Source organism: Sphaeramia orbicularis, chromosome 6, assembly GCF_902148855.1.
Source record: "Sphaeramia orbicularis chromosome 6, fSphaOr1.1, whole genome shotgun sequence".
Lineage (NCBI taxonomy): Eukaryota > Metazoa > Chordata > Actinopteri > Kurtiformes > Apogonidae > Sphaeramia > Sphaeramia orbicularis.
Genome location: NC_043962.1, coordinates 48,101,780 through 48,128,499, shown reverse-complemented (window position 1 = coordinate 48,128,499; position 26,720 = coordinate 48,101,780). Strand labels below are relative to the sequence as shown.

Below are 26,720 nucleotides of genomic sequence, written 5' to 3'. Positions count from 1 at the left end.
TGTGTTTGGTTTGTTCTAGGATTTTTAGTTTCTAGTATATTACCTTTGGTTCTACCTGTGGTGATGGTAAACCACAATAATACTAAGTGCCACCTGCTATTAAATGAGAAGGAGAGGTCTGTTCTAAACTTGTGTAGAAACTTGATGGACTCATTATAAGGCAACAAAATTCACATTTTCATATAATTATGGTCATGAATGAGAACATACTCATGGGTATATTTAATTTCTGCAATTAAATCATAGCACACTACACATTTAAGTACAGAAATTAAAGCTGATGTAGTTTAAGATCTTAATTCTTCTCTAACTATCTATTCAAGAAGAGGCAATAAAGAAACTTCACAAACGCTTTGAGTCATTGTTGACACCAAAAGATAAGTAGGGAATGAACTAAAATATGAAAATATGCTCATAACTGAGAGAATAATTCAAGCTTCAAAGTGAACAGTTCATATCACAGCAGTTGTCTTTCATGTCTTATCGCTTCTTCTTTACTTGTTCAGAAATGTACAACTTTTTGCCAAGTGCGTGTTTTCTTGGTGTTCTCAGCTTCTCTGCAATCGGCATCTCTTTCAGCAGAAAAGTGCTTTCTCTGCGACAATAGTGAGGATGATGATTATGACAGTGCTGATGATGTGTCTGGCACACCGCCAGGCTAATGAAGGGAGTGAAGCAGGGTGGGAGTGGGGGGTTAAGATTGAAGTCATGAAGGAGAGGGGGTTTACTTGTGAGATTGTGTGTGTCTTGTATATGTGTGTGAGTTCATGCCGTATTTTTTTGGTGATAGCGTGATTTTGTATGTGTCTGAGTGGGATGGGAAGGCTTAAAAGATTAAACCACAGCCTCAATGCTATGAGGAGAGAAGACCCCTCTGTGGAACTCTCACTGCAGGGAGGCGTCTTCTCTGGCGTCCCATTTGCATGGCTCCCTGTCCTGCTAGGGGAATTAGCTCTTTCTTTTCCCTCCCTCCTCTTTGCACCTTGTAGAGAGAGGGAGAGGGAGAGTGGTTGCAACCAACAGCATTGCTGTTTCTGAGGCAGACAATGGAGCAGAATATTTAGGACACTTGGCAGGGTAGGCATGTCGGAGGGGATGGGGACATGAGCTGCTAAAGAAGCTCATCCCGTCACATAGCCAGTGGCAATGATAGCTCTCCACAGCAAGGTAAGCAGTGAGCAGTCATACAAACACTACAAGTCCTAATTTTATTTGGCTTTATTGTATCTAATGTAGCTTTGTGTGGTGATTGTTTTCCACTAATTGGGAACCACCTCCTTGCCTTGACCACAATGCAATTAAGTAGGAGGTTTGTGGCTTATTTTATGATTACATTTAAACATTCTCTGTGTCAAGTTAATCTGTGGCCTAATGTTGGATTCACACCCTCTAATCCAATAAAGGGTTGAATGGGAAGTGTTGTGTGGAAGACTAGACTTAGATTAATCTTTTTTATTGTTTCCCAGTTATTGTGGCAATTCAGACCTTGTGGGATGCCTTTGTGTAAAATGAAAACACTTACTGTTTTTCTCAGGATGCACTAAATGGCTAGATATGATTTTTTCTCTCTTACTGTGGGTGTTCTGCTATTAAGTGTGAGCACCTCTCTGTCACCAAGTAATTACAATAATATACAGTATAGTCATTAGAGAATGTGGACCAAGATGTGTAAAGCTTTTCACTGCTATTATATAGAAACCTCTCAGCCAAGATCTTTATAGGACAGATGTGGAAGAAGTAATTAAGCTGAGCGTTCTGTTTTTATTGAGTGCAAGCCTCCTCTGACCTTTGGTGGCATGGCAAAATTTATCATACATGATGTGACACACTTTCCTTACTTGGAACCCTGTATAAATCTGGAAGCTCTGTTTTGAGTATCATAGAACACATCTGTCGTTGTTACACTGATAGGTCAGCATATTTCTGTGTTGTGATGGATTACTTCAACATAAAAAAGAAGCACAAATCTGATTTATAACGGAGATTCCAGGGTTTGAACTGTGATGTAGTGTTAGGAAGATAAAGTCATGAGAGTCTATGTGGAAAGGGGTAACCTTAAGCTCTTTTTAAATAGAGATCCTACTATATAGCTTTTAAGAAGACCCCTCATGCTGGATTTACCCTGAACCAAACAAAGCTGGAATAATGAAGCTTTAGTGTGTGATTTTAGACGTCATGCTGCCAGCATTGTTTTACATGCAAGGGGCAAGGACCTTGGCCTGCAGAAATACCTTAATGTTGTAATACCACACGCTGTTGCTGAACATCTCTCTAAGAAATATGATGTTAATAATGTTTTCCAGGTGTAATTCTAGTTTTATTCATTTTATATTGGTCCTCTAATAAGCAATCTGGTTTTTCATCATTAAATTATTAATTCATTCTTTTTGTGAATTGCTTAATCCTCAAGAGGCTCACAGGGATGCTACAGTCTATCTCAGCTACCATCAGGCAAAGGCGGGGTGCACCGTGGACATGTTACCAGCCCATCACAGAGCTAGCTTTATATTACTGCTCTGTTTATAGGATGTCAGGCCAAACAGAAGCTTTGATGTCTCCCCTTTTGGGCTTTAACTACAGCTAACAAGACTGTAAAATGACTTTGTTGCGCAGTGCTTGATGAAGTTTACCAAGTTGGTAAGCAAATGGCTTAGACCACATATGATACCGGAGCCCCACCCCTTTTGTCCAAATATGATCATGTCAGGTTCCAAAACAAATTACTCGCAGCTCATAAACCAATGGGTAGGGTCATAGTTCCTCTATCCACTAATGTATGGTTATGCTTGATATCTAACGCATTAGGGATGTAACAATATAAAAATTTCATATGATGGTTATTGTGACCAAAATTATCACGGTTATCATTATTATCGCAGTATGGTTGAAATTGTGCTCAAAATGTTCAAAAAGTACTAATAGACACACTGAAATAATTTAACCAAGTTGTCTCTAAAAAATAAAATAAAATAAAATAAAATAAAATAAAATAATAGGCACAATGTACCTTCTGTTGCAGAAACATTCAAATATTAACCCCTAGTGGTCTGAGCCTATTTAGGCCATTTTTCAGTACTTTTGATTTTGCCTTTATATACTACATAACAAATGTTTACTATACCCATGTTTGGTATCTTTTTTTTCAGCACAACTTCATTTATATCGTCTGCCTATTATTTTTTCACTTTAATCTACTATATCAATATAAAATGCCAGAAAACACAAAAAATATATAAAATCTGATTTGAAAAATGTATATACTTTATTACATAAATCACACAAAGATGCTTAACAAACCTTTTCAAAGACTTTAAAAGTGAATACTGGGTCCAAATATTAGGAATATAAAATCAAAATTGTAATAAATTAAAACTATATTCAAATATTTGACATAAAAGCAGATCTTAACATAGGGTTTTTTCTCCTAAAAGTGCGGTAATCAAACACGGTTATCATGATAATTAGAATTTAAGCAGTAATACTAACCGTCGGCAATTTTACCGCGGTTTATTGTTATACCAGTAATTGTTACATCCCTATAACACATACATCAATCAGTTGCTGGCAGAACAAAAATACTGGGAGTTTTCATTTTCTTAGAGGTTAAGCAGTATAAGCAGTTCAATTCAACAGCACTGTATGTGTTCTTGCATGTTAGCTGCTCAGTGGGTTGTGAACATCAATCAAAAAACTGATTTGTGTTTACTTTAGAGATATTTAAACAGATAAAATCGGATTGGTAATGATCAAGAACAGAGTTACAAAGACATTCTCTCTCTGAATCATGTTAATTACAGTCTAATTTCTAAATATAGATCAAAATAAAGATATTAGAAATATAAAAGACATAAACATAATGATCAACCGTACAGTGTTGCCTAAAATCATATGAGTACTATGCTTGATGAAGCTATAAACTGAAAAAAAAAACCAAAACATCTTAAGCCACAGTTGTGAATATTTGATTGCAACAAATGTTAAGACATACCTTTGCTGTTACCAGTGACAATGATTTCTGAGTATTTGCATGTTATGACAGCTTGAGCCAGATAAAAGGACCCATGACAAATATAAACTTGGAGATACAATCAGTTTTTGCTATGCCACCAGCTCTCCATTTACACAGATCTCAAGTTGTTTCGTGATTATCTCTGCTAGTGGTTTAAAGGTGGAAGAAAAATGCCATACTCTGTGTTTCTGCCATTTATACTGAACTGTGAAACAATAAAGGTGCAACAATCCCACCTTGAACTCGCTGTACATTCATTCATCACTGAAAAAAATTCAGCTTTGTAAAAGATGTAAGCCTTTTTTTTTTATGACTTAAATATTCATGGCTGTGCTTTTGGAGTAATTTAGCCTTCCTGCTTTGAGTTGAACATTATTGATACGGCCATCCAGCTCCAGCTTTCATGGATTGAATGACTAGTGTCATTGATATTCAGGTCAGCTGAGGTTGCCTTGCCTGTGTGGCCCTGGGGGCCATTGTGTTGACGGCAGGGTTGGGATAAATAGCTTACATTAGCATGGCTGCTCCTATTGGGTGAGATGTAGAGAATAGGAGGGATGGGAGAAGCAGACAGAGTGACACAGTGAATGAGGCATGACTGGATCCTCTGCAGCTGGATTACATCATGAAAGCTACTTCATACTGAGTGTGTCTGGTGGGTGTCTGGTGGTGGAGAGGTACTGAGGTGTTTGCAGGAGATAGACAAACATATTTGCCAAGGTTAAACATTAAGATATTAATGACTGTCTAACAGTTAAGGGAGCCTTGAATCTACCCTCAGCAACACAGTTATATACAATACAGCTACAAGTGCTCTTAACCTTAGATGCTGTAATATGCATGTTTTTGTTAGACTTGTGCTAAATTTGGTTTCTCAAAATGATTTATTACTGAACTCATTTACATGAACAAGACAAGATTAGTCTTTATCCAGGTGCTGTTCACTCATCATGACTGCTGGGAGTAAAAAGTAAAAAGAGAGAAAATCATACTGGAAAACTGTTTTTACTACCTGGTGCTGAACCCATTTTTGCTTAGCAACACGGTGCCTGTGCAGTTCAGAAGTGTGTGCAGTGTTTTTTACTTATTTTTCTTTTGCAGGTGTTGTGTGTGTGTCTTAGGGTTACTGTTTTGTCTGCTGCATAATAGGCTTGGATCCTGTGTTTGTGTCTGTTATTTAATTGAATCATTCTGTTTCTCTTCAGGGAGACATAAACCTGTTTGCAGCCAAATTCAGTCTTATTTTTCGACTTAGATACCATGTAGAAAGAGTGCATCTTTCAGAGCTTTGACTAAGCAGACAAACGGACATTGTCTGCCTCATTTTGGGAACAAAATCAATGATTGTGTCATAAATTATTCATGGTTCAGGGTAGACCAAATGGATCACCACTGACTTATTCAGCATATAAATGAATCAATTACTGCTTGTGCTACATTTTATAATTTATGTAAAAACACATTACTCATGTTAGTTGATTCATCTAATGCTTTTTATTTTTATTCCTAGAGAAAATGTTACCATACTAAATTTAGTATTTAAATGTTGAAAGATTTTGTCCTGAAGAACTGGTAGTTTGGAGGAAAGAGGCTGTTAGAGACTTTTTAAGCTGTAGAAAATCTGAATCAACTAAACAGAGAGCAGCTTTGATGCACCTGGTGGCCAGAGGCTGATAGGTAGATATTAGTCACAAAATAGCGCCCATCTCTACAATTCATTAACACTGTGCCAATGTTGGTGGTAGGTCTGGCACCAACCACTATTGTCCTGGAATAGAGGTAAAAGTTATCCAGGTCGTCAGGAGAGAGGTTTGGGTGTAATGTGCACATAAGAACATGTGTTGTGTTATTAAAAGACAAAATCTCAACACAAGAAAAAGCCACGTGAAAAGGCATGTGTCTCTGTCAGTACTTTCCATTTTTAGCTTCTAGTTGCAAATTATACTTTGTTGTTGTTTTATTTAGCTAGGGGGACTTTCAAGACATGACAATAGCAGAAGAAGCATGGCTACCCAGTGGCACTTACAGTATTCCAGCAGAGTATGTCCTGTGAGCCAGACTAGATCTACAGTATTTACACACTCATGTTGCTAGGAATTAACCAAGAAAATGTGAAAGTAGTCTATAATACAAACAAGTTGAGACACTTTCTATGATACAATGCAAACCTGTGATTGTTTGTTAAGTAATTATTTGACTGAGAAACACACAAATGATTTTTAAAGTTCTCATTGTAGATTTTGTTGGTGCATAACAGGAGCATAAGACTGGTCTTTCTAAGGATGGGTTGTGGCTGATCACTTTGCGCAAATCTTCATGAAAAAATTGTATCAGTTCTAGAACACAAAATTGCAAACAATTTAGGTCTTGCACCAGACACAGTACATGATATGCTACAAAGATTTGGGGATTCTAGGGAAATTTAACTGTGAAAAGGAATTTGCAGATGAGAACCCTTCATGCTAGGGCTGCATGATATTGGAAAAAAACTGACATTACAATTTTTTTAACCCTGTGATATATATTGTAATATGAAAAAATACTCAGGAGAATATAATAGCTGTGTGGTGCCGATGTAAATGGTGAACTGATAACTGACTGATAACTTCAGTGATTTTCTGTTGTTCGTTGCTCATTTTTCAATGTTGTTACCAGCGACTCACTCCATGTGTCCATGGTCTGCTTCGGCAAACTGATTAAGAACGATTATGACTGCGGGACCTGCGATATGACTATTGCGCATGCCATCGCAATGCATGTGTGCGCACACATGTATTGCGATGACGATGCTCAAACAATATATTTTGCAGCTCTACTTCAGGCTACACTGATGGATGTAGCCACAGGTGTTCAGGGAGACTTTGGAAAACTGTTTTCACTTAAAGCAGCCTGCTGTATCCAGATATTCAGTGTGACACTGGTATACACAAAGAGGAAGCCTTCTATCAGTCCTGTTCAGAAACACCACAGTGTTGTCTGGACCTGAACTCACCTCAGATGGATCAGAAGCCAGTGAAAATGGGTGCTAGGGTCAGATGAGTCCACTTATAGACTATAGGTTTCAGATTCTACATGTCAGAGATGAAAAGGACAACCTAGACTGTTGTCAGCAAAATGTAATAAAGCAGCATCTGGGATAGTCTGGGACTGCTTAAGTAGCACCATGCCTACTTGTAAAGGTGTCATCCATACTAACAGTGCAATTTTGTTGACATTTTCTGTCTAAAGTTAACAGATTCTGTGGGTTTTCAGCAGAATAAGCTCAGGCCTTATTCTGTACAAGTTACAATAACGTGAGTATGGAAGCTAGACTCTGAAATTATTTTTGGAATAATTTCTTTTTTACTCATGGAATCCCTAAATTGCATATTGTTATTGTCTGTGAAATAATTTCAGGTTCAGGGCAAAAGAAGGTAGATCTTGGTGTGAATGGTTTAGTTTAAGCTCCAGTAGGGATGCACTGATACCGATATGAGTGTCGGCATCAGCTCCGATACTCAGTGTGTGTACTCGTACTCGTACTCATAAAAGACATCCGATACAAATGCACCGATACCACTTACGGCCGTGTGACATTCAGTTCAGTGCAGCAGGTACGCGGCGGTGGAATAATGTGTGGGGAGTGTGAAGAGTGTGGAGATTTTTCAAAATAAATGACGGTGATAAAAGTAATGCTGACTGCAAGTAACGTTAAAGTCACAGGTAGATACGAATGCAGCGTTCTGTCCGTCCTCTGCGTACATTCCATCCGTTTACCAGGTGCTTGCGGATGCGTACCCAGAATGAGAATACCAGCGGGAGTACGGAGCGGTGCGGGCCGCCGCCAACAGTAGTGAAAACGAAATCTATCACTAATTTCTCTTTTCTCTACCGGCTGAAGCTAAGCTTTTAAACCTTACCAGTGAAAACGCTGCAATATTAGTATCACATTAGTGTTACCTCTGTCGTCTCCACGTTTGTTATTACTGACTTTCTTCTTCTTCTTCTCAAAAAACTTTACTCTTCTTTGTGGTATTTGTCCAGTATGGTTAATTTAGAACAGCGCCCCCTGGTGGATTAATTGAGAAACGCTCATTCCAACACATTAAATGTCAGTAGTAGCACTTTGTTCCAGTCAGACTAATGACAACAATAATAAAGCACATTTACAAAAGGAACTAAGAACTGGAATGGGATTATTAAGTACTCGTATCGGTACTCGGTATCGGCAAGTACTCAAATGTAAGTACTCGTACTTGTACTCGGTCTGGAAAAAAGTGGTATCGGTGCATCCCTAAACTCCAGTAATCCATTATTAACTTAAAAGGTATATCATCAAATAGCCCAAACTGTATGTGATTTACAACATGTGTTAGATTGAATTTGTCTTTAAGCACATGACAACATAACATACACCAGCCAATTCCTGATTCCATCTGGAACATGAGTAGATGTTGCTGCAGCATCTTTACTATTTCTCTGCTTCCTGTCAGCCTCCAAGGCTTGAGCATCTTGATACGTTGACGCCTGATGATTGACATTTGGACAGTTGCCAGAGGAAATCCTGAGACATCTCACTGCTCCCAAGTCATTAAGACCACACTGAAAACCACCAGTGCAGGACTGGCTCTCAACCTTGCAACCAGTAACAACATGAGAAGCATCATGAGGAAGAACACTGGGAGCTCTAATGGAAACTGCACACTTTAATTAGATCAAATAACAAAATTATTATTATTATTATTATTATTATAGGGCCCTCAGCAATGTGCAAGGCTTACTGTTCATACTGTTTTTATTTTCTCGCTTTATTATTGCTATTTTTATTGAATGCTACTTTATATATTTTTAATTTTGTGTAAATATTTTAATACTTTCTCTATTTCTAACTTTAATCCTCACTTTTATTATTACTTTCCCAATGCTACTTTAACACTGCATCATCATGGGACTAATAAAGGATGGACTTTTCTTATCTTATGTTGAAACCAAAACCAAATATATCTCATTTCAGAATATTCAGTTTTATTAAATGCCACAGATCCCATATCTCAAAAGCTAATGTGCTCATATTAGGATCTATGAAACAATTGGTTTCATTAATTGATCAATGACAGGGAAGAAATTATGTCAGCATACATGTATTAAAAAATGTACTCCTTTATATATTTACCTGTAAGTGATGTACAGACGGCCTTTTTAATGAACACTGTCAAAACTCATTTGTTTTAATTTATTTCCTGATATCACAGCACTGGGCATCAATTCAATATTAGTAGTCCTGTCCACTCATTCCCAGGTTGTACTGGTGTGTGTTGATTAGAGTGTAACTCAACACAAGGCAGACGTTATTGATTCTTTGTGCGAAGCCTGAGGTGTCAGCTGGCAGAAACTCAGAGGTGTGATGGCAGAATTGAGATCTCAGCGCTCAACAGACAAATGCAACCCTTTTACATGAAATTGATTTTGAGAGGTCATGAAATATTCCACCTTTGCATGACACAAATAAAATTACATTTATGACTAAACATTCATGACACACTCAGATTGAACACAATGCTGGGCATATGTATGGAACACTGGAACACAATAAGTTGGACATAATGTCCAGGCTTTACAGCTGCAGGAAGGCAGTACAGAGGGGATTTCATCTTCACGCTGGCCTGTATCCTAGCAACACTTTTGAAAAGGAGCAGTTTGTGTGCTGCGGGGGGCCTTTTGTGACCAGCAATGAAACTATGCAAACATTCATTTTAATCTGGAATAACAATATGTCTAGAGTGAAAACCAGGGGTGCCTTGCTCATCTGAATAAGTTTATTAACGCTCACTCTTTCCCTCAGCTTGTCTCTGCTGCTATACAGCTACAAGGACCACTTGTGTAACTCATAAATCATAAATGATCTAAATAGATGCATTTAGGAGATTAGGGGAGACAACAAGGAGCCCCATTATAGAATCACAGCACATAGTGAAAGAACCAATCCCATCTTTCCCATCAAGCACTGTCGCTGAATTGATGCACTAAATAAAAGCCATCAGAGCAGCACCACACAGAATGGCAGTGTGCTCTTATAATCAGTATTAATGGGGCCTCCTACCTCTCCTGTCCTGTCTTTGCAGGCTATGTGTGCACGTGATGAGAGTGCTCCAGTCATCACAGTAAATCACAAGGCCCAGACGTGACAGCCCTCAAAGAGGGCCATTTCTTCTCCCCCATAAATCACACACAGGACGTCAGACCTATTACCGCTTGTGGTCTGATTTTAGTGGGGTTTTTTTTCTAAACCTTCCTCTCCCAGGTTTGCCTTGCTAGCTGAATTTCAATCTCTTATATTCCCCTTAGAATTCTCAGCCCTATTGCTCCAAAATTTATATTACATTGCTGCACTGCAGTGACCACCGCTGTCATTTGTGCTTTTTATCATGACCCCATAACCCCCTTGGGGCACTATAGGCTTAGTGAAAGTGAGTGAAACCCCTCCTTTTCGTGCTTGGCCTGATGTAGGCTGCATAATTGAGTGGGAAAGAAATTTCCCCTCACCAAGCAAGATGTTGCTCCACAAATCTACCCCCTCACTCCTCACACAGCATTCACACATTGAGTCATCAACACCACCACAATCAGTCATTACCAACAGATTAGCAGTAATCCTGCAAAGAAAGCCAAGATGGGGTTAATGCTGGATTGGATTTAATCAGTTGGAGACGGGAGAATAAGTGCAGCTGAAGCACACTGTCACTGCAGCTGCATCTTATTTTTGAATTCCAGAAGTCTGTACATATAACTACTATGCAGAGCAGACAGATGGGGCTGTGTACAGTTAAACATATTAGGTGACTGATAAAAAATTAACCTACAAAAAATCTGTTCATTGCATCTGTTTCATTGTTTCATTTGTTGTTCAAATTTTACATTTATCATTAGCATTCTTCCACACTATTTGCCTAGTAAGTGTAAGAATAGATGATTGAATAATTAAAAAAAATAGGACTGCTAATTATTAATATAAACATTTTTGGGGGTACAGCTCTAGCATTGTTTTATTAAACAACTTAACATTGTTGTAAATTTTCCAGGTCCTTCAGGAGCGTGTGGCTACTTCACTGAGAAGTGAAATCCAATATTAATATCATACCAGTCACTCATCTCTAAATCACACTTTGTGTGATACAGCAGATAAGATTTAGTGTCATCACCAAATACTGTTGGGGAAAAAATCAAGCATGACATAGAGAAAAATATTGATCCAGATTGAATTAAGATGAAACAGTGAGATATTGCATCTGACATCATCTCTGAAATGCAGTTGTGACTTACTGTTCAATCTATTTCTAGATTTATGTAGCCAGAGTTTGCTTGGAATATTTGCTGTTTTCCTGACTCGTGCTGATGAAATGATACGCAGAGATGCCTTACAGCTGCATGGCTGTTTCTCTTGCTGGTAAACTGTTGTGACAATTGACATCTGAATTTTTTCATCTAAAAATCATGTAGTGAACAGATTCGGAGAAACATACTAGTTTGCTGTTAAGCTCAAAGATAAGAAGATTGAAGACAAACAGAGATAATTACAACAAAAACACCAAATGTCATGTAGATAGTCCGTTTGTAAACAAGCAGTACTGCAATGAATATATCCCAGTTACTTTATTTAATCATTTTCTCATCTGTGAGTTGGAAATCAGTCAGGGCTAACATCCTGAAGGGTGTCTCAGTGTTTGTATTAATGAACTGACAAATGAGAGAAGTATCACTGAAGACTCATATGTGAGAATATACAAAACGTCCCTTATGACAATTTTTTACCACAACGCAACGCAACACAACACAACACAACACAACACAACACAACACAACATAACATGTCCCTTTTGGAAACATGTTAGATAATGACACAGCTGGACTCACTGATGTGATATGATAAACTGTCTGAATAAAGTACTTCTAGTCTACTATGAAACATTAATAGAGTCAATTATCCCTCTGACATAATGTTGAATCAGTCTGTCTGTCCATCTGTCTGTCCATCATCATTTTGTTTTTGGAGCATAAGTGGAAAACCATTCAGTATTTCTTCCCCAAAACCTGTGAGGTTTTCATCTTAAACTGTCCAAAAGACAAAGGCAACCAAACTAAGGAACAGTTTTTATCCACAGGCCATCAGGCTACTGAGTCACTGACTGACTGTAACTCACATTTGTACAAACATTGCATATTTGCACAGCAACAGTAATAGTATTTACACTCAATGTCTTACTACTGTGACAGTATTTTGTATATTGCACAGTCTTTTTTTTTTTTTTTTGCACCTGAAACACTTACCCTTTACATAGAGTACTTGTTTGATTTTGGGCGACTGTGACTCAGTTGGTAGAGTGGGTCGTCCAGTGACCGAAGGGTTGACGGTTCAAATCATGTCTCCAACTGACCATATGTTGAAGTGTCCATGGGCAAGACACTTAGCCCTACATTGCTCCCAGTAGGGCCTGGCAGTGCCTTGCATGGCGGCAGCTGCCCACTGGTGTATGAATGAGTGAATGTGAGGCTTTGTAAAGTGCTTTGGGCACCATGAAAGTGTAGAAAATACACTATATAAGTGCAGTCCATTTACCATTTTATTTTACCTATTTATTTTTCCTTGCTTAGTGTACTGTTTATCTCCTTTTTCTCCTTTTAGTTTAGTTTAAATTGTTTTAATTATACAGTTTATTTCCTTTATTTCATTTTAGTTTAGTTTAATTGTCTTGAGGTGAAATCGCAAAGTAAGAATTTCATTGCTCAGTACTGCTGTGTATATGACAATAAACTTCTTGAATCTTGAATCAAATTTATTTGAATTTAATCCTTTCATGCATAGGTCACTACAGTGGACAGTTCTTCTCCAGCTGTTTTCTTGTATATTCATGGGTTTTGATGTTTTAGTTCCATATCACCCAACACAGTGAACACTTACGCACCATCCCATACACTGACATTCAGACCATTACTGTAACTTTGCTGTTCTTGATAAACCTGATCTGCAGTAACATGTTTAAGTGTAAACCAATTGTTATTTGTTAGACAAGAAGGTTTTTTTTGCATATCATCTCCATGAAGTGAGTAATTACTAGCGTTAGAATATGTTAAAATGTGAGAAGACATCAGATTAGCAGCATTAAAAATGTTTTTATGTCATTGTTTTCATATCACTTTCTGATATTGGGTTTTAATTATATGTTTCTTTACTTCAAAAATTAAATGCATGGATATTTTTGTAACTCCATAGGAAAAAAAAAACTCGATTGCATTGTTTTTTTCATGCCTAAGGAGGAATAAAAACACAGAAGAAAAAAAATCTTGACTAAGGTTCTCACAATTCATGCATGAAAGGGTTAATGTCCTGAATTGACCTCCTTCTTTGCATGAGAATCAAGTAAGCACTAGATTCTTACTGGTATTTGTTATGTATCCTGTTATGTGCAGTTGGAAAGCTAATGGGAAGTGCCAAGTTGTGCAATGTTTATTCTGTACTGGTTCCCACATGTGTTTCCCAGATGTATAAAACTGTGATTCATGCCTTTACTTCAGAGTTTTTTCCACCACGACAGTAAAAGTTGTGTTGCAAAGGGTCTTTTTGCTTTTTTGCCTGTTGTCCATCATGCTGTTTATCATTTAATAGTTTATTGTTAATAACCAAACTCACTGAAACTGGGATAAAATGAGTGGCTGGAGATGTTATCCTCTGGTGACTGTTGATGCTGTGGCTGGTGATGTTATTTCATTTATTAATTAATCACTCAACCAACCAACATTTTTTTAAAATTTGCATTTGGTCTGTTGATTGTAAATTCAATATTTAATAACTCCATGGATGTCTTGCAGGCTGGAGGTAATTGTAATATACTGTAAATTTAGAAACTCATATATCACGTAACAGGTTGATTAAAAGTAATCAGTAATTCAATGATCCATTGTTCTGTTTTCCTCTGTCTCTTTTAGGAAAAACAGGCAGTCCTGCTAATGTTCCATCAGGTGAGCTTCTAGCTGTAACCCCACCTGGTGGTTTTTACTTCAACATCATGCTGCAGCTCACCCTGCTCCTCCATATACTGGGCCTCTCACTCTCTCTTGCAAGTAAGTAGCATGCTGATCACATTCAGGTGCAAAGGAAAGGCAAAACAATTAAAAAAACATTTTCAGATGATGTATTCCTAATTTTTAGTGTTGCACTTATGCTGTTATATACAGACTGAACTGAATGTTTGCATTGAAACACTTGGTCAAACAAAAACATGTAAAATCACAAACATGACATGACATCAACACAAAATGTTGTAATTAGGTGAGCAGCAGTACTACTAATACAGTCAGAAAATTTTCTTTAGAAATGTTGCCATTGAACCCTTAGAAATCAAAACAGCTTTACTCCTTTAGCTTATCTCTTTCTGATTCGTTTGTCCTTCACATTTCCAGTTTCAGAAATTCCCTCCACTTGAACAAATAATGTGCCAAAATGCAAAAGCAGACTTTGTGAACTTTGATTTGTGCCTTCAAATGTAAAGCATGCAGATTACACAGGGGGCAGGCAACTTGGTTAGGCGTGCACTTGATTGTCAGGATGGTAATCACTGGAAGCAGGAAAGAGAAGTATGACGCTGAATTACCCACTTTAAAGCACAGTCAATATTATAATGTCAGTGTAATGAAAGTATGAGTGAAATACGAAAGAGAATAGAAATCAAACAGCACTGAAATCAACTGGATTTAAAATGAGGACAGGAAATCAAATCAAGATCCGTATCAAACCCAACATTAAAGTGAACAAAATGACAAAAAAAAAAGAAAACATTGCAGAACTCTTTTTTACATGGCTGGGCTTGGCAATCCTGTGTCTTTAAGGGCAGAGAGGATACAGGTTTTTATCCTTTTTTGTGACACTTGTGCATTCAACCATGCTGGAAACAAAGCAAAGTAGACAGAAAACAGCAGGCATGAAAATGACCTGTCTAAAAAAGTTACAACCTCCTCTGTGTTCCCATACCTGTGGGCTATTCTCACTTGTTTCACATTTGATTTCAGCTGCAAAAACCCACAGGAGCTGGATTGCTACCGGAAAGTCAGGAATTCTTTTGGCTTTATACCAAATCTTTCTTAGAGTCTGACATTTAGAGATTTGTTTTCTTTGTTGATTTTCTTTTTCTTTTCACCCTTTGCCATCCTTTTTCTTTTTTTTTTTTTTTTTTACCTTGGATGGTGCCATTTCAGCGGAATTCACCAAGGCATTTTGGCAGCTTTATTGAACTTTAGCTGAAGCTCATAATATCTTGCTGTAAATACACTCACATACAGTTACACAAGAGGAATAAGCAGATAAATGTGTATGTACACCATGTTTGCACAATACACGCATCTCAGTATATAGAGCTCAACACACTTGGACTGTATAGCTGCTCTATCTAAACAGACAGCGTCCAACCAGCAGACATGGGCTGTAACTGAGGGTGCAGGACATTAGCTTGACAGTTTGTTTAGTACCAAGAAGAATGAAGTTTGATGGCTAATGTGATGTTAATACAATGACAGCAGAGCAAAACTTAAGCAAATGTTATTCCACAACTATAGCACAGTGTGTTTTAAGTTGCAGTGATTCTCACCCACTGATCTGATCAAAACAATATTGTATTACTCCATATATTTGCTGAAGTGGAAAAGCAACAATTTGTCATGCTCATCTTATAGTTAAAACTGCAGGAACCATAATCATGGGGAAAAAACACCAGAATCTCAAAATGTACAACTCTCTGGTGCGCTCACCTGTCAATTCAAATCAAAAGACTACATGTAAATATAGATGACCTGATAGTGAGAAAACACTTTTCCAAGCCTCGATGTTCAGCCATGGAGTACAGCAGTAGAAACATGCTTGACTGAATCTGATCAGTGATGAGTAAATACAGCTGTCAAGCATGAAAACAGACCCCACGGAAGTAGGAAGAATTCTTGTTCCCTCTCAGACCACTTGAATTATAATGCACTGAAAGATAATTATGGAATTTTTGCTCATTAAGGCCAAAATACGATGAGACGCTTCAGATTTAGACAGTGGCACTAATTGGTTAAAAGACATGGGTATAAAGTCAAAAGCGATGATAAAACTTACCTAATTAATTGGTCTCTCAATGCAGGGTCAAAATGTTTTAACAGCTTGCTAACCAACTTGTCTTCAGACAATCTTTGTAAAAGATCCTTAAAATGTACATCAAAAACCATGTCTTGGATACTTCTCATGTATTGTTCCTATGCTGTTTAATGCAGGATATAGACATGGACAACACAGTGAAATGTGTATTACCAAGATTGGAACAGAAATCAGTCTAAAGATAAGTATAATGCAATATGTTATGTATATAAATCTACTAACATAAACTTTACTTGGCGAATTAAAAACATTATCTACTGGACCTTATAACAGTTTAACCAATGAGATACTCTTCCTCCTGCTTGATCTGACTACATTACTCGTCCTGTTGAAGGTCCAGTTTTAATAAGACATCAATGACTGAAGGAGACAACACTTAATGAACGGCAAAACCACAGGCTGTGAAGATCTAACACATGCATAATAAACCTAGAAAGAACTCAATAGGTGCAAACCTCTGTTTAGGAAGCAAAAAGCCACACAAAAGCGTACTATCAGCAAGTAAGATTATGCAAGATTTTATTTCATATTCTGGAAGACAATCATGCATGATGAGGGATAAAAAAATGCAAAATGACAAAAGAAGGACAAATCACACAGAATCTGCCACTAGGGACAAGATGGCAGGAATGCTAAATATAGGAGGACAAAGGGAGCGTACAGGGTGTGTCTTAATAGTCCTTTTAGCTTAGCAAGGTTCCTACTGAGTGAAATGACCCGGAAGTATCAGTGTCAGCCATGGTAAGAGCTGTCTGAAGTCTCTAAATGCAAAGAAAAGGGACTTCAATACTTTCTTTACTGAATCCTTTATCAGAGAAAATACACTGGGCCATCCTTTACCAAAGGAAATAAGAAAATACCATTTCACAATTCACTACAACAGCGGCCAATCCAACTGTTCCAACTGACAAAAACAAATGACATGACTGACAGGACATGCATTTTCATCTTATTGCATAACTGTCTAATATGATGATATATTTTGTACTTTAAACACTTGTGTATCATGTGAAGTTATTGCAGCAGAAACTGTGTTTAGTTTCATGTGTGAGATCTTCACAGCCTGTGGTTTTGTCATTCATTAATGTATGTCTCCTTCACTCACAGATGTCTTAAAAAAACTGGACCTTCAACAGGACGAATAATGTAGCTCAATCAGGCTGGAGGAAGAGCATTTCATTGGTTTAACTGTTATCAGGGCCAGCAGATGATGTTTTTAATTCACCAAATAAAGTTAAAGTTAGTAGATTTATATTCATAATATATTGGATCATATTTATCTTTAGACTGATTTCTGTTCCAACCTTTTACTGTGTTGTCCATGTTTATATCCTGCATTAACCTCCTGAGACCCAGGAAATGTCAGCAAAGTACAAGCTTTTTTTGTGTTTTTATTAAATAAGTGCCTATATTGGAAACATCATGATGCAACAGTATTTTCAGATGCAGTTTTTAAAATTTTTATGGAATGTCCTTTGTGGTGGACAGTTTTCTTTTCTAAATAAGGCTTCTGAGGAAGACTGGAGTCACAGTCGAAACTGTCAAGCAGGTAACATCTAAAAACTAAAAACTATTCCTTGTCTGAACAAAACAAAAAACTATATTTACATAAACAGAAGACAAAATTAATGTCTTTAGCCAGTTTTCTTTTCTTTTTTCTTTTTGTGTAAAGTTGTGAAACTCTTGTCCACAAATGTGGACAGAAAACACATAGCTGGGTCTTAGGAGGTTAACCAGCATGGGAACAATGCATGGGAAGAATCCAAGATGTGGTTTTTGTAGTACATTTTAAGGATATTTTAGAATGATGAACCAGTGTACATCTGTTTTAGTGTAAATGCAGCAGGATTATTTCAGCACTGCTGAATGTTTTTTCATAAACTCTTGCAAATTCTAATTTCCAACTTTCCTAATGGCCTTGATGTTTTCCAACAAGGTCAAGGGAGGCTAAGTTGTTAGGAAGAAGTGAAGTACATTAAGGTAGAGCAGGTTATCAACAAAGGGGGCAAGTAAGAAAAACTGGAACAAAACAGAGGATGAGTAATCTTGAAATAAAACAGAAAAACTAAAAGAACACTAGTGGATAAACATGACCTAGACAGCAGAACAAGGCCTGACAGACACAGTCTGTAAATCACAGCATCATGGATAAATGGATGACTTGATTTCTTTTGTTAACTGTTACAGATGCTTCAGCGCAAGGGGAGGCACCTGATTTTTATGGAGGTAAGAACAATTTTCATTTTTTCCTCAGTGCATCTATACCTCCATGAGTTTTTCAGTTCATAAGGTTTCAAGATGAGGTTATACAGAGAGTAATGGACTTTAAAATGGGTCAAAGAAGGATGGCAAGCTAATGCCAAAGTATGAGTTTTCATTAGATTTTTCAACCATGTCTGGATGATTAGATGGTAGCAGTGTGACACAAAACAAACTCAGCCACTGAACAATTATATTACTTTTCCACCTAAATGCATTACTTCGGCTCTGATATTCTTCCTTTCGTTTAATGAAACACAGTTAAAGCTGAACCAACATAGAAAACACAAATATGTCATTTCTAAATTGGCTTCATTTGAGCTCTCCCTATGTTCTGCTACAGGCCCTGAGGTGGTAAAACCACAGTGGTATCTGATTGTCAAGGTTTGTTAAGGGACAGACAGTAACGGATGGCTCCTTTTCTTTGCGTCTACAATAGGACAGAACTAATGAAAATCTATCTGCAGGCCATGTTTCTTTCCGCTGTTGCTATTTCTGGATTTCTCCTTATTTCAAAATGTACAGTAATCCTGATAGAGATGGTTAAAATGGAATACACTGCATTCTGCCGGGCAGATGAGTCTAGGATTGTCATTAGAGCTGGACACTGTATTCAGCCTACTGTGTCTTAATGTGGGGGAAGTTGGTTTGATGGATGGTAGAGGTGGAACATAGGTAGAAGATAATATTATGTAACTGAATGAGTCATCTGCACAGCCATTTATAATTAGGTTCATTGGTCAGAAATACACCAAAAGAAGACTTTAATGTCAAAAGTAATAACCAGAATTACCTTTCCAGTTACAAGATGGGTTTCAAATAGGCTAATCCATTGTAGGCTCTAATAATATCTCAAATATATGTTGAGTAAATAACAATATGAATACATTTCTGGTTCCTGTCTTATAATAAACACAGAGCACACATCTGCAAGTTTATTTTAAAACATTCAACAATATAACCCAGCTGTTTTCAACATTTTTTTTTGTTTTGGATCACTCACCAGTGCTGCTATTTTGTCAAGTTTTAGCCACTGTAGGTGTGTGCCTTACTTTTTCAGTGAAACATCCTGATGAGAGATGTTTCTGATCTCTTTGAATTATGCGTCATTTACACAAATGATGTTTGTTAGTTTAAAAGATTATTGTACATGTAGAAATAAGTCACAGTTTGTTTTAAAAGTGCTAAAGTATTAGACTGTGAAATATAAAGACTACACACTTGATAGTCATGAGGGTGAAGTCATCATAATTGTCTCTCCATGATCTGTTCAGAATCTGAAGATGTCTCTGCACCTTCATCAACATGATCAGTGTAGTAATTTTCACCACTTATAGTACTTTTTTTTAAATCTCGCTCTTAAAAATTAAGGTAAAGTTGTCAAGGCAGTGGCCATTTTGGTGTTGGTGTATCATGACTGATGAAAGATGCAGTCCATTCAGCTGTTTAACACAAAATCAGATGTTTCTTTACTCTTTGCCACAAAACTTTAACTTGTAAAGTGATCTTTTAAGCATCAATGGTATCATTATACAAACAGGATAAAAAATTAGTTTGTCTCTCCCTATTGGCTGCTTTTTCATATTTTCCCCCCAAAGTTAGGTCCCATGGGACACAGTGGGAGGTACATGACTTTGGCTCTTTATTCAACCATTCAGCCATTTGTAAAAGCCTACAAACACAACAGGAAAAGGACAATGATTATATGGTAAAAGCTCAGTTTAGCAATGAATGATTTCTATCCGCTGAAATTCTAAAGGACTTCTAATTCGTAATGGTTAAAGAAGTTTTGGGTTTGTAGAAAGGCACATGGCACTCATTTTGTTTTTCTCAGTTACATACAGGTGTAGGCCAAACTGATGTTTTGTACTAAATACAATCATATCAACTAATTCAATGGAAGAAATTAGAAATAAGGACTTGCCTCTAATTTAGATCTCCTCCAGAAAAAGACCTGCACCTTCTGCAACTGAGGTAAATAAAGAATCCTTCCACTTATCATATCTCTGAATTTTTAAGGAAAATACATAAGGAATCAGATGTTATATTATTGTATGTAGTCACTATAAAGGTTTAAGGTTCAAAACGTCTCTGTGTAGCAGGTTACTGTACTCAAATTATGACTTTAGAGCTAGTTAATCTGAGAGAGAGTTTTGATCAGAGGACTTCTTAGTCCTTCGAGAGAGATGCTGTATTTACTAGATCTGGCTCAGGCTTGTTTCTGGCATGTTATTATTTTGGAGAAAAAAACAGAAGCAGTCTTTCAAAGACAAAAACAAAGGGCAGATTGGAAAAGGAATGGCTTGCTGATTCGGTACTCGGGAATAAGTTATGATTCTGCATGTAGGTTGAATTTTTGATGAAACCGAATATGAAAAATATTTTTTGTGTAGTCCTTTCTGTTTTATGATTTATTCATTCTTGTTTCCTCACTACAAAACTTGGACTGTAGCTGAGCTGTTCCATTGGTGTTTGCCCATAGGGTGTCACCACCTGGTCATGCTGGCATTATGTTTTCTTATCTAGAGAAATAACACAGTATGATAGAACTGGGTATTTTATTCAATATGCATCAATCCCCTGACACTGAAATGTGTGAGAAAAGCTGCTGTTTAACAAACTTAAACAGAGATGAAGGTGTAGTCATAGGAGGAGGCACAGTCAATACCACACTCCTCAAATGTCAGAACACTGTGTAGGCTGGAACACATTGCAGGGTTGCGCCTTGCTTATTTTGTGGTGTGTGTATCAGTTATTCAGTAGAAATGTTGACTATGATTCAACTGTTAAAGAAATCATGCAACCTTACACTCCCCCTGTGAGATATTTTAAGCATTAAAAATTAAAAAGAGTTATCAAACATTTGTACATGACCTCACATTTTCAACACTTCAGAGATTTTGGTATTTTATGAAATGTGGTAAATTTGTCCACTTTCATGTAAGTTCTCAGATGTTAACATTAAAGGGGTTCTATTTATTGGTATTGATATTCCACATTTTCAACAGCAGGGGGAAGTCTGGTACCAGAGCACACTTAGGACTACCAAAACCACCAACAAATCCTTACTATGTGTCCACAGACCTTATCACTGAATAAAGTATAGCTTATTATTTACACACATCTATATTATGGTATCGTCAAGTTTTCTTCTTCAAACTAAAACCCATAGCGACTTTTTTTCAGTTGGTCAAAATAACACTGTGTCTTCTAATCTTCACGTAATGTGTCAGCTGATGGTTTACATTATAGTAGGGATGTCCGATATTGGCTTTTTTTTGCCAAAAACCGATATGCCGATATTGTCCAACGCTTAATTTCCGATTCCGATATCTACCGATACCGCTGCCGATATCTGTGGGATATTAAACTAATTTTAAGTAACATCACATATCTCCTGTAATGGAATTAACACATCATGCCAAATTTTATTGCGATGCCCCACTGGATGCATTCTCAAATGCAACAAGGCTTTCAAAATGTAAACACTGTCTGTGCAAAGAATACATACTTCAACTTAAGTTGTGGAAAAAATGCCATATTTATTTATTTTCGCTCCCTCCCTGCATGAGTCTATTACAGTGTGGCAACTCTACTGTACAATTTTGAAAACTGCACATTTCTTTCAGCTACAAACAATGCTTCATTTACACATTGGTAAATGCCGGCGAAATCAAGGCATTATTTTATCGATTTTAATGATAGGCAAAAAAAACGATAACAATATTCACCGATATTACGTTTTTATGCCAATATCGGGCCGATAATATCGATGGGCCGATATTATCGGACATCCCTACATTATAGCTCTGTTAGCTTAGCTCTGTTTTTAGACAGTAAACACCCACAGTAAAACCACAAATTACCTCTGTTTTCTGTACTCTTTGTGTTGTCAATAACTGCACTAAAGATTGTCCAAACAAGGTCAGAACTGTGACAGTTTAGTCTGAAATGTTGAGCAGCAAATGGTTAACTTAGTAAATATATTAACATCACATATTAACTTTATACCTTCATAAGCCTCATAATGAAACTCACCCGTGTAGAAGAAACGCTGCTATTTCATCTTCAAATTACATTCTTTTCATTTAGAGCTCTGCACATATCTCTCTAATCCAAAACACTGGCATCTTTGGCAGAACTTCAGTTTCTTATTCTAAATACTGTAATGATGATGTGATGACTTTAGGTCATTGTTTTAATATTTGAGAGCAGAAATACTATTTATAGCCCCTTTAAATGTTATCAACTTTAATCCAGGATGGAAGAAAATTATGCAGGCTAAGAAGTGTTACAGTTATCCCAGTAATGGTGTCTCATTTGTCTCTATTCTTTTTCCAGTAATTGTTGTACATTGTTTTTCATTGCAGAACAGAAAAAGTAGTAAATCCATCCATCATCTTTATCTGGATTCAGATTCACCCTGTCATATGCCCTTTTTGGGTTGCTCTGCTTTGTAGTAGCTGGTGTTTTCAGGAATAATTCTTTTTGACAGCAGTTTTGATAGCAACAGCTGGCACCACCCTGTGCACACATGGTCTGACACTGACACTATTGTGTCCACACCTCTGCAAGGCAATTGGGTTTGCAGCGAAGCAGAATAATTGAATGTTTTTTTTTAGAATGTAAAATTAAAAAATAAGTTTGAGTACTAACCCAAGGGACATTTTGGTTTGTGACCATGCCACTTTGTATAGCTGAGGGGGTTGTTAGTAATTATTATAACACACTGCTGTGGATGCCTCCAGGACACAATCTGTTATCTGTCCCAGTTGGTCACTCTTTTGGTCATGCAAATACAGATGTGTTAAAAATACACAGCTGTGCATGAAGTTAAATTAATCAGACAATGCTAATGTGGGGTTTCTGGTTAATAATGTGACTATTTAAAAGTGAGACAAAAATGCATTTATTTAGGAGAATAGAAAATGTAAATATAGTTTTTTCTTTTGTTCAGACAAGGAATAGTTTTTAGTTTTTAGATGTTACCTGCTTGACAGTTTCGACTGTGACTCCAGTCTTCCTCAGAAGCGTCATCCGACATGTTGCTGATGTGTCATTTATCAGCTGGTCGGCTCGACGGACCAATCAGAGCCCGTCAAGCCGACCGTGCCTCCTTCGCCTTTTGTTCCTTGTGTGAACAAAAGAAAAAACTATATTTACATAAACAGAAGACAAAATGAACGTCTTTAGCCTTAATAGAAAATGTAGCCCATGCATCTTAAAACTGATAACAGGACACACTGGCAGTGGATAATGCTTACCCATCACTGATTATATTTTACTGTATACACTACTACATACTTCAGTGAACAGTAAATGACATCTTGCTGAAGGCTGATTCTAAGAAAGATAGCAGACTCCTAAAATAACTGATATTTCAAATCTCATTACAGTCTTTCCCTTCTCTTCAGATAAAAGAGAGACTGTGTTTGATAATGAAGCCTGACCACATGAAGGTCACTCCCAGCAGGTCCTGGAAACACAAATTATTAGTGTGTGTATGTTATTTCCTTTCCTGCTTTGTACAGATGTAAGGCTCTCATTCATTCTGTGTTTGTTTGGAATTAGGGCTCTCAGCATGTGTAAATAAAAGTCCAGAATGAAACAGGGATACAGTGCAAGAACACATTTTGTTTGTAGGGGGGAAACACCCGGAGTACAGACAGTGAAAGAAGTATTCTGCCCATTTTCTTAAGTCAATCAATGTGGCAAGTCCGGTATGAATAATGATTCTTAAGAAAAGCAAGTAGGGTGATATTAGATAAATTAAGCCATTTAAGGTTTGAGCCTCCTAGCTCTTTAAGTCTTAACAGCCAATGAATGCAAATGATTTCAATTTGTTGCCACATCTGTACTTGACAAATAAGAAATGATTTGATTGGTTTGTGTTTGCTGTGGTAGGTGTAGAAATGCCTCACATCCAGCCTGCTGAGGAGAACTGAGGAAAATGGCCTGGCAGACAAATCTGACTTTAAAATGATAAGGTTGATGAATCAATAGAAAATAGGTGTACATCTATTTAAAAAAAAAAAAGCATCATATGTGTTGTGATTGACTGTATAAGATATACTGTCACATTTTTGCTTATCTAAGTTCTTTTTTTATGAAAAAATATTTTTTGATGGTGGCTCATTGTACCTTAATGTATTCAGATAAAGTGAGCTATCCATTTCATCTAAAATGAGCCACCCTCAGACTTGTGTTTTAGTAAATATTTTGATGGTTCCATTCATTAAAATGCTTTATTTTAATCATATATGAATGTGTTAGACCATATCTTACATGGCTTACATGCAGCTGGCCTTCCATATGCATCACAGAACCAGATTAGGGGCTGGTCGTGCAGGGTATGCAACCCAGGGCTTGGGATGCAGAAACCTGGAATCCTCGTCAGCTGCAAAGGCTGCAGAACTCGACAAACTAATGGTCATGCAGTGGTTCCAGGATCAGGAGAACTTGTTCTGCATGCTTGGCCTTGAGGGCATTCCATCCAGCAATGTGTCTGGTCTCCAAGACCAGTTTACATGAGCTAAGGTGGTCAGATAGGTTTGACACCCATGCATGGAGGTCTGCTCAGCTGAGAATGGTAAAACATGGTGGGACCAAGAGTGGAAGTGGACCAGGTAGAAGCTGCCAAAGTTTGAGTTTTTGTCTTTTTTTTTCTTTTTTTTGCTTTGTCTATCAGAACTGCTTGTAAAAATCAGTTCATGTGCAGACCAGTGGAGGAGGAGCCCCATCACCTCATATCCACACACACAATGTTATTCAACTATTTAGTTCAGTATAAAGTTTTTATGAATTACTAAGGTATGATAATATGTTAATATAATGTGTCATGTTTTGCAACTTCAGTGGCTCATTTTGGCTGAAGACAGCTCATCTGAAAAATGTAGGACAGCTATCAATAGCTATAGGACCTGAACAATTATAGTTTATTTAATCAGTTCTACACAAAAATATTTAATGCCTTCCTTATTTCCTACATAAACATAATTCAGTGAAATACATTGCTTTTTAAAAAAATTTCCAAAGTGATTCACCAAAAAGTGGCCCAGTTTAGCTGATGTCAACCTATAGAAGTATTAACAGTAAAGCACTTTTATTTTTTCAGATTTTCTGATAAATTATATGGGACATGACTAGATTGTTAATGGTGAAGCATTAATGTGGGGCATCATGTTGCTGTTGTTTCTGCCTGAGGTAAAGTTAGTTCACATATTACATACAGTTCTATACATAACGAAATCAGATAAATATGAGGGCTCAATATATGATTAATATGGAGAGAAAGAAGGAATAACAAGCCTCAAGATAAACAAATCTATTCTGAGTTTGCAGGTTTTTTTTCAAATCTTTGGTGTCATATTGAATAACATTAAACTATGTGAGAAGTTTAGAAGGAAAAATCACTGGTTGGTGGTGCTGTTTCACACACTTCAGTATGTGCCACCAATGCAAAACTTTGAAAAACATTATTTTAATGGGGTATGAATGGCTGAATGAAACAGTGGAAGAATATTTATTTTCACTAGCTGTGTAAACAGTGTATTTGGAATATTTGGTTTTTCAGAAATAGGGAAAAAGTGGAGTGTTAATTTGCATGTAAACATACTCACTGATACATGTTTCATTCAGGGAGTGATGAGACATCCTTCTTAGACATTGAAATGTCAAATGATACCAAACAAAACCAGGAAAGCATTGAAGTGATATAAAAGTACTGAAGTTCAGTATCCAGCTCTATGGCCACAGGAGAATGAGAAGGAGGCTGAGTAAGTCACCAGGAAAGAAAAATTTACCAGACCAGTAGTAACTGAAGGAAATCAAAGGTAAAAGGTAAAGAGAGAGAAGCTGAGCGTGACAGGAGGATACACTGTGCTGTAGAGGGAACCGAGGCGAGACATGTAGATGGACAGAGAAAGTGAAGTGAAGCAGAGAGAGTGGAAAAGGCCTGTGTGTCTGCAGGCAGTGGGCCTTATGTGGCCTGCTTTAACACTTCCCTCTACCATCTGTTACATCCCACATTACAGGGAGAATCTAGAAATGGCACCAGCACTCATTCCTCTGTGATACACTTCCAACTGCTGTTTCAGTACTGCGCCTGAGCCACAGTGACTCCTCTCCCGGATTCCATCCCACATTCATTTTTCATATTTACATTTACAGCATTTATCTGAAACTCAGGCAGAGCCGCCTACTGTATTACCACCATAAGAATAGGATCGCTGCGTTCCCCTTACTCTACTCTGTATCACCCTTTAGAGCCTGTTTCTATTAATTCTTTCTTAA

The 26,720-nt window shown here is 37.2% G+C and overlaps 1 protein-coding gene across 4 annotated transcripts in view; it reads left to right on the top strand.

Annotated features, from left to right (window-relative positions):
- LOC115420676 (contactin-1a-like) overlaps nucleotides 1-26,720 on the top strand; it is a 105,298-nt gene that overhangs the window by 45,970 nt on the left and 32,608 nt on the right. For 3 of the 4 annotated variants that reach the window (XM_030136115.1, XM_030136112.1, XM_030136116.1), the window contains exons 2-3: nucleotides 13,970-14,104; nucleotides 18,357-18,395. In XM_030136115.1, coding sequence (XP_029991975.1) covers nucleotides 14,050-14,104; nucleotides 18,357-18,395 — 94 coding nt within the window. In that variant the 5' untranslated portion in view covers nucleotides 13,970-14,049. Of the gene's footprint in view, nucleotides 1-1,045; nucleotides 1,168-13,969; nucleotides 14,105-18,356; nucleotides 18,396-26,720 lie in introns of those variants that run through there. The other variant, XM_030136111.1, reaches the window with a different exon arrangement.